Source organism: Camarhynchus parvulus, chromosome 1 (genome assembly GCF_901933205.1).
Source record: "Camarhynchus parvulus chromosome 1, STF_HiC, whole genome shotgun sequence".
NCBI lineage: Eukaryota > Metazoa > Chordata > Aves > Passeriformes > Thraupidae > Camarhynchus > Camarhynchus parvulus.
The window spans coordinates 110,776,291-110,785,799 of NC_044571.1; the positions used below are offsets into that span (position 1 = coordinate 110,776,291).

Consider the following 9,509-nt stretch of genomic DNA (forward strand, 5'->3'; position numbering starts at 1 on the left):
ATTTCCAAGGGATTCACAGCATCAGCACAATATAAAACAAAACTACAGGGAAGGAGAGGAATGCAGTACACACCTCCCCATCCCTTTTGGTCCCAGTCTGTACCACCTCTGCTTTTACCACTGTGCCTTTCTAGCCCAGCAGGCTAATTTAACACTAACTAAGGCTAATTTACCACCTCACTCTGACTAGTAAAATTGTCTCATACAGTAAATACCTTGCTCTGGCAGCACATCCTGCAGCACTCCCTGGCAGCTTTGCTGGGACTCAGTTGCCTGAGACAGAGTCCCTGCCCTCTCCTCACCACATCCTTCTTCCCTGTAGGTCTAGCCCAGCTGCTGCACAGGCACAGCTCCCCTGAGCAGAACAGAACAAGCCTAGCAGCAAGACTTACCTAAGAGAGCCTATAAATTGCTGCTGTCTGTGCAAAGAACACAGCCCCAAACAAGCCTACGTGCACAGGCAGATGGCCAGCTTCATCAGCTTGCAGTAGCTAAACTATTACAACTAAAGGCACTAATGCTTGCATTGATAAACAAACAAATCTCAGCCTTAAAATCAAGGTTTCTGCCAAAACTGCAGCCCCAAGCCCCCTCCTGCTGCAGGCAAGCAAGCGAGTGACAGCTCGGGGGCAGCCCAAGCAGTCGGGTTCTGGGGAAAGGTGACCTGTACCCTCTGCCATTTGGGGCACCAAGAGGGGAGCAAAGCCAGCACCAGCCCAGCTCTGCACACAGCATCTGCAAATGTCAAATTTCAAGCCCTGCAAATTTCAGTGCTCCTGCTCCAGGCAGCAAGAGGTGAGGGCCAGATCTGGAGCTCAGAGGAGCGACTCAGGTGAGCACCCAGGACAGCAGGTACCCAGCTGAGACCTCCTTTGAGTTTCCTTGGCAGGGCCTGGGAAAGAGCTGCCCTGAAGTCTCCTGGGAAGAGGCTTTCTCAGGAAATTTCTGGCAAGCACCTCAAGCTGCCTGTAGTGCCTGGCCCTGGCCAGCAAAGGCAGGCAAGGCATGGGGTGGGCAGGGAGCAGGAGGAGCCCTCTCATCCCAGGCTGTCCCCTGGGCTCCTCAGTTTAGCTGCAGCTCTGTTGTCAGGCAAAGCATCAAAGAGCTGCCCCTTTGGTTTGTTGGTGAACCTGTCAGGCCTTGAAGCCACGTGTGTGCTTTTCTCTGGATTTTCTTTTTTTGTTTAAAATGAGGTCAGAAGGTCTGACACCTCACTTCTTTCCCCTGCTAAAATTTTCCAGACACAGAGAGACTATGGGATGCAAAGGACAAGTGTCACAGGCTTCAGGGTGGAGCAGCAAGCATGTCAAATCAGTCATCAGTTGGATCTGGGAAACAATCTGAGGCATCTTCCTGGCTTTCCATATCAACTAGGACCTCAGCATCTGGCATTTCCTCAGCTTCTACCTGCACCGGTAAGTTTTCTTCTGCCACTGGCTGGGGCTCAACACCTTGACCAATCTGGGCAGCATCTGGAAAAGGGAGAAATGGTTTATAAGTGTTCTTGCCTACTTTCCACATGCATCTCTGCTTTTTACTTAATTGTAAAAAAAAAATTAAATATGGACTACTTGTTAGTTAAACTTATAATATTTGAATTTTTTATTAAAAGCTCTACATTTGAAGTATATTAATATTAAACAATGAGCTGAAAGGCCTTTTTTTCTCCTTCTTGCTCTGTGTTCATAAGTAGCATATAATATTTTGAAAGCAGAGCAAAGAGCATCCAAGGTTAGATTTAAAGCACAGCAGAGCTACAGGAGGCTGTGCATGGTACAGTGAAGGACACCAGAAATGGAGACAGCAGTGCTGAGACCAGGCTATGACCTGTGTAAAGCTGCTCCAGCTCATGATGTCTCTGATAAACCTACTTCAGCTGATGATGATGCATTACTAGGCAAGGCGTTGCCAGCACTTGTGTTTGGGAAGCAAAACTGAAGGAAACATAATGCAAAAAATGGAGTATGAATATCAAGCACTTACAGAACAGGACATTTCTGGAGGGCTTTTATCCCTGCACTCTCTTAACCATATTGTGCTAAGGCTGTGGGGGTTTATGCTTGATTACTTTGAAAAATTTAAAATGTGACCATATTCCCCCATTCTAGCCTCAATTTAAGAAAATACACAAGCCTCTGGCTTTGATAGGATTTAGCTGTGTTTACAGCTCAGCATATTGGCTCCTGCTGTCCTGAAGATGACTGCTTAAAAAACAGCACCAATTTTTATAGAATGTTACTGATGAGAAAGGTGAGAAAATTGCAGGAAAACTGCTGAGATTTGGGATTTGGCGGGGAGGGGGGATTGCTGTTTCTGAGATATATGTTTTAGCACAGGAGATAGTGGAACAGACAGCATGCAGCCTGCTGGCAGCACCCTCTGTGGGATGCCTGCCTCTGCCATGAGTAAGGTGCTGAAAAACGCCCTGCTGCCGCTCCTGCAGAAGGTGCAGCACCTTCCCTGTGCTGGCATGTCCCAGGCCCCTCTCTACTGTCACCTCCAGCCCCAGCAGCCGCACACAAGCGCTGTGTCCCTCCTAAACAAGGTGTGTGACCTCAGACAGGTCTCTGGACTCACCAGGCTTGGCAGGACGGTCACTCTGGGCAGCCTGAGCCTCCACGCGGTCTCCATTGAGGGAGCTCTTCGTGCCCTCCCCGGACACCACTGACATTGTTAGCCCATCATCCTTCTCCTCCTCTGTGAAACCAAGCCAGAGATTTGAAGGAGGAGCCCCCAACCCCCAGCCCTGGCAGGGCTGCTGTGAGGCCAGACCCCAGGACGTGTTTGTGTCCCCTCCCGAGGTGGTGCCGGCTCCGCTCCCGGAGCGCGCAGATGCCGAGAACGGAGGGTGGGCACTGCCAGCCTGCCAGGGACCAGCCTGGCCAGACTGCTTGAGGTGATCTGCATGGGCAGATTGCTCCCAGGGACTGGTGCTGACCCAGGACTGCCATCAGAAACCATTTTGGGATCACACCTGAATGAGGTTCCATTTTATTGCCCATAGGAGAGATTTTGCTGTCGGTTTTTCTTCTGGCCAGGAGCACAGGGTGAGGGCACAAGTGTGAGGGGAATAAAGGAAAAGTGAGGTTTAATTCAAGACCCTGCTGGCCCTAGAGGCTGCCTGTCAGCAAGCAGAACTTCTGCTCCAGCAGGTCAAAGGAGGACAGGCTGGAGGACAAGCAGCCACCCAGCTGAGACCAGGTGGCTGCTTGGCCACTGCACAAACACAGTCCTCTCCAAAATCCACAGCGAGGGGGGTCACAGCATTCCCCACTCACCTGAAGGCACTGGGATGAACTTGTGTCTCCTCTTCTTCATGCAGCAACATATGGCTGCAGGCAAAGCCACCAGCAGGATAAGCACACCCGCTGCACAGCCTGCCAGGATGTAAATGAACCCCGGGTACCGCAGCAGGTCTGCAGGAAGGACGCAGCATTGTTAGTACCATGGTGGACAAACTCCTTTCTCCCAGTGGGAGAAACCCTGCAGCCAGATTAGAGCTTGTTGGCACCGCTGTGGCTTTAGTTTGGATCAGGGCAGCTGGCACTGTGAGCTGTGGCACTTTGTGATTTATGTCTCATCATCTAATTATGGCATGGAATTTTTCATTAGAAGAAGAGGCCTGTGTGCCCAAGCTGTGTGCACTCACTTCTGCCTGCTCTGACCACTGACATCTAAGGTAACCTGTAAGTTTTAATCAAATTTAACAGAAAAGGTGGTGGTTTCAAAGACACTACACTTCAACAAGGGAGGGAGACCCAAGGAAGCACTTCCTTGTGGCCACAGCTCTCTTCACAGAGAGGAGCAGGCACAACTTCCCAAGGATTTTTCCTGGGAAGGCAGTGAGAAGTATAGAGAGAAAAAGAAAAAACAATTCTTATCTCTATTCACTGCTCCCGTCTTTGCACATGTAGAATGTGTTGTGCAGATTGTTTACCAAAAGTGATTTGGTTAATTGGACACCAGTGAAAGTTGTTTTGAGTGATTAGCCAATCACTCAAAGCTGTGTCCTGGCTGTCTCAGACAGTCATGGGTTTTTTCAGTAGTGTAGTTTACTACTCTTTAGTATAGTTATAGTATTAATATGTAATATGTAATTACTAATGTAATATAGTATAGTTTTAATAAAGCAATTGTTCATCCTTCTGAATCACAGAGTCAGAGCACATTATTCCCTGGCTGGGGGATCACCTGCTTCCACTGTACCTCCTGCTGAAGGAAAAGCTGCAGAGACTGCCCTCAGAGCTGGCATCAGAGAATCTGCTTAGGACACTCATGTAAAGACTGCACCAACCCCAGAGCAAGTGTCATCAGAGCCTGCACTGCCTCAGGCATCAGGACTGTGGCCACTCGAGCCAGAGCTGTAGGATAAAACCCTTCCCTGGCTCTGCTGCTGCTCAGGGAAGGATTCCACCCTGCTCCCCTGCCCAGCCCGGAGAGCAGAACGCGCAGCAGGAGCGAGGGCTGCAGATGGCTGGGCAGAAGGGCAGCGCAAGTCCCTGGTGATGATTTCCCAGCTCAGCAGCCCTTGCTCAGGGTTGCTGTGACGGGGCAGACCCGCAGGTTCACTGCTGCTGAGCAGGCAGCTGGTGCAGGGCACAGAGAGACCCATCCAGGCTCGCTCCTTCACTGACATCATCTCCTCCAGATTGGGGCAGCCTCTAGGAAAACTCCTCTTGCCATATCCAAAAAAAAAAAAAACCCCACACAACTCCACTTTAACATAAATTCCTTAAAATTCCTTAGGTAAGCCTGCGCCATCCCTTTCTGAATAATTTAACTGCTTTTCAGCAGCACACATGCCTGCACAGCACAGCAGCAACCAAGAGGCTCATTTGGAGCTTATTTCAAGCCCTCAAAAGCACTAATTGCTCCATATCTCCAGAGACTAGGAAGAATTTTAAATGTTCCAGGATATACTGCACACCATCATACTCCACCTACTCACTGGCACAGTAAAAACAACTGCACACAGGTGCTCGTGGTATTTTCAGAGTGCTTGTTCCAGTCTTTTTAAGAACAATTACCAAGTTTAAAAAAAAATATTCAAAATTAAAAACTTTCAGCAACTCAAAAATAATTTCCCTAATTATTTTAGTTGATGAACGCTTAGAGAATATTGTGAAAAGTAAAAACACAAGTTGGAAATTTTTTTCCTGAATCTTTTTCCTAAAAATTTGCCACTTGTTAATAAGGTCTTTTTTGTGATAAAATATTGTGTTAAAAATAAGCAACAAACAAGTAATTAATCAATAAAAGTCTTTTATATATGTTGACTTCTTAATTTCTGAACCCCATGTGTTCAGATCCCTGTGTTGCCTGATAAGTTTATGGCATTTCTGCCAAACTGTTTTTTGGTTATTCAAAATTAATTTCACCAGCCAACAGGTTGCCCAAATGGATGTTTTTACATAGATCATATACCTACAGGGGAAAAACTAAATTCAGCCCTTTGCCTGGAGCAAATAATAACCCACAAAAATAATTTGTGATTAAATTAATTACAGCAAAATTTGTCAAAAAACTTATGGATAAGTTATGCCTGTAGCTTTGATAACCATCTTTGCTGCCAGAGAGTAGAAGAACCTTCACTACTGAAGGTGTAAATTAAATTATACCCAAGGATCCAGATTTCCTGTCTTATTAAACTCTGGTCTTATTCAAGCAGAATACTCAGTATTTATGAATAGCTTGCAAATGGATAAAGTCTCAGCCTCCTCTCAGACTTAGATGTCTGAGCAAGGATATGGAGGGGAAAAAAACCCCTACATTCCATGAGTAAATGGCTTGTGTCTTTACCCACTTCTGATGGAAAGACATTTGTATAGATCAGAAAATCTTTTGTGCTTCTGGCCTAGATAAAGGGAAAAGAGATGAGGCAAAACACCTCAAATGAGTCCAGAAGCAACAGGGCTGAACCAGTGGAAGGATTTTTATGGGGATGCACAGAAACTGGAAGGCATCTGGGTCGTGGATGCGCATCAGAAGCAGCCTGTGTTTCTAAAAGCATAGAGGATTGGTGCACAGGAGGTGCAAATCTCCATCACCAAAAAGTAGGAAAAGAGACAGATGGAGATCCATCCTTGCTGCAAAGCTGGGTAAAAGGACCTCCTCAACAAACTTATCCCATCTGTGGTTGTAGGCTGTGTCAGTCCAAAGCACAGGAGGGAGAAGGAAATCAAAGGGTCGCTTGCTAAAGGCAGGATTTGGTAACTCTGGAAGGGAAATGCCAGAGGAGGACAGAAGAATTTGTTATTTTGAGGACACCAACAACCCCTCAAGTTGGCTGCTGCAAGAGACCAAAAGGAAGATTTTCTGGGGATGCCATTACTCACCGTAGCTGCAAGACAGCGTAATGGGCCTGGTCCTCGTGACGCTGTTCCCCTTCAAAATCTCACACACAAACTCCCCAGGCTCAGTTTTGCCCAGGTGAACCTTCTTCCCAGCATCCTTGATGCAAGCCCCCTCGGCTTTCAGGTGGGTGCCATTGAGGAGCCACCTGAAGACCAGGATCTCGTTGCTGGCCACGTTGCAGGACAGCTCCGCAGTTCCATCAGGGAAGCACTGGATACCAATGGTCGGCTCTGGTCACACACAGCACGGGGCAAGGGGAACAGGGAGGAAAGAGAAAGGTGAGGCGAGGACTCAGCAGTGATGACGAGCCAAAGAGAAGCTTCCATTCCCAGCAATCCCAGTAACACCACATGTACTGTATGAAGGGAGCACAGAAACAAGTAACCAGACTCTTGCATGCCCCTGCACTCTGCCCTGAAATGCTTAACAGTGCCCACCCCAACCCTGCTAGTGACTCCTGATCCCTGTTATGGGGATGCCACCAAAATCTGGCATATTGTCATTTTCCTAACTGACATTAAAAAAATAAAATAAAAGCCCCTGGTCTGAGAGAATGGTGGAAACATCCAAAGCATGTGCCAGCCAGAGCCTTCCTCTGTGATCAGCAGATAATTGTAGCTTTGGAGGAGACTCAGCCCTCCCCTCCACCAGAGGTTTGTATTTTGCTGTCACTCTTCCCCTTCTTCCATTTTAGAGAGGAACTGGTGCAAATCATGGCCAACATGGACACGAACACAAGACACCTGCAGTTAGATACAATTCCCAGACTAGAACATTTTAAAATAAATGAATTAATCATTACTCTTACTACATTTCCCTGAATTTCTCTCTTTCAGTCTACTACAAGGAGCAAACCTATTTCCTACACTTGCCACTTTGCACATACAAGCTAGATAGAGAACTGGTATGGTTTTGGGACAGCAGAAGTAACACTGAGAACATGTATCCATGGAAATAAGCTCAGAAACCACTTTCTTGTGCAAGGACATCATCTTCAGTTAAAATTCCCTGCCTCCAGGAACATGCTGTGCTGGCAGTGAAAGTTTTTCCCTGCCTTAGGGTGGCAACAGAACAGAAGGAGGAGGCAAATGTTCCCAAAGTAAATCCACTGAAATGGAGGTTAAAGCCAAGACGCTTCTGCAGTCTTTGACTAGTTCCAGTCTAAGCTCCTGTTCCTCACACCAAGGAGTCACATCTTTGACCTACTGTGCACAGCAGTTCCGCCTGTTTGCGCCCAAAAGGTGTAAGGGCTCATTTGTCTTCACTGAGACCAGTTTGCTCAGACATTTTCATTACAGTTTCGTGTGCTTCCATTTATCTTGGAAGCCTGTGTAAGTGAAAGCCCTGCAAAAGGAACAGCAGTGATGAGGACCAGAGCAATGCTCTCTGTCTGCCTGGAGCACTGTTCAGCAGCAGAACAAACCCTCCTAAGCCTTCTCCATATTAACCCAAGCAATGAGCTGGATCCTGTACAGAAGTGACTTTGTTTCTGTCTTTGCTGCCTGTGGGTGGATGAGCAGGCACACAAAAGGGAGCAGGAATTCTGAGGCTGCAAGGGACAGGAGGGAGACTGGCACGGCTCCCAGGGGCACCTATAGCTCCTGCAAGCTCAAGCAGTGTCTCTGGAAAAATTTCAAGGCATCAGGCTTCTAACAAGTTAAAAAGCTTTTTGTTGCTAAGAAGGCCACTTACCAAACACTTCCAGTGTAAAATTTCTGGCAGTGTTCTGAAAAACAAATCCGTATTTTCCTTCATCGTCTTTCTCCACACTCCTCAGCACCAGGGAGCCGTTCTCTAAGTTCAGCCATCTACTGGCAGAAGTGCCACACTTGGCCAACAAGGTATCATTTAGGACAGTTGTAGAGCATTTCTTATCCTCCTTGCTCATGCTGGAGAAGTTCTGCAGGCTTTGGATTTCCAAAGAAAAGACTGCTGAGTCGCCGCTGAGCGCACCAGTCCAGATGGCAGAGCCTGAAAGGAGAGCAAGCTTGCCATGTCCATCCATCCCCTCCTGGCTGCCTCCCAGGAAGGAAAACACCCAGGTGAGACATAAGAGGGACAGACCCAACCTTAGGGACAAGTTGGATCACCAGTGATTGAAAATCGGAGGATTTCTATAAGGTCCAACTTCCCCCACCTCAACAGCACAGGAATGGTGTGAACACCATGCACAACAGGGAAGCAAAAGGCTGAGGATCTGGTCTTTTCTCTCCCTAAATTTAAGATGACCATCTTCCAGCCCCCATCAGAGATGAGAAACTGAGCAAAGACAGGTCCTCAGGGCACTCAGTGCATGGACCTTTCACAGAGGGTAGCAGAAACAACAGCTGCAGGTGCCCGGCTGCTTTCACCCAAAGAGTAAGGTCAGAGTTTTAACTCGAGCAGGTCTTGCACGTTATTAAGTTGCTGTGTGTAAATCAGAGGTGGGTAAGTGGCAGCAGCCTGGGGACTAACCCAAGGTCACACCGAGCGTTGGGAGCTGGACCACGTCGCTCTCCAGCCAGCACTCTGCATACAAGGACATTACATTGCCCACTGAAAAGCTTCTCCAGACACAGGACAGTCAGAAAGTACAATATTATTAGTTATTGTTACTTTACTCAAAAAACAATCTGTCTTGCTTTGGTCTGACCTCTCCTTTCATGCATTAGCAGTTACACTATTTGATGTCACCCCAAACCTGGTAGCGTCCTTAAAAGATCTTGGAGTAAAATTAGGGTGTCTGCTCATCTAGGCAAACCTGTGCCAACCCCAATAAAGAAAAATCCTACGTACCTTGAGTAACAGTTATTATCACCAGCAAGCAGAGCAGAGTCAAAGGAGAGCTGAAATCCATCTCAAAGAGCTCCTTGCATCATATGCTGAGGAGACGATCTGGCTACAGAGCTCGGTGAATTTAGTGCTCGGGAAATGATGTCAGAAGCAAGAGTGGGGAAAAAAAAAAAAAAAGAAAAAGAAACTCCATAGTGGACAGATTGAATGATGTTTCAAAATAGACCTGCAAGGTTTTGGGTGACTGAACTCGGGCTGAGCCAATGCAAGCCACAATGTGCTCTGCAAAGTCCCGCAGCTCAAAGGTAGCTGTGAGTGTGAGAATAGGGCTGAGAGGTGAGGGGAGATAAAAATATCTCCTGGTCAGCTCACCCCATTTAGGA

The 9,509-nt window shown here is 47.3% G+C and overlaps 1 protein-coding gene across 1 annotated transcript; it reads right to left on the bottom strand.

Annotated features, from left to right (window-relative positions):
- Nucleotides 1–1,311: 1,311 nt before the first annotated feature.
- LOC115909665 lies at nt 1,312–9,190 on the bottom strand. The gene is made up of 7 exons (XM_030959165.1): nt 9,130–9,190; nt 8,047–8,325; nt 6,336–6,584; nt 6,109–6,111; nt 3,279–3,416; nt 2,578–2,697; nt 1,312–1,472 (listed from the first exon to the last, which is right to left on the bottom strand). Exons 1-7 carry the CDS (start codon nt 9,188–9,190, stop codon nt 1,312–1,314), a joined length of 1,011 nt encoding a protein of 336 aa, XP_030815025.1.
- Nucleotides 9,191–9,509: the final 319 nt, after the last annotated feature.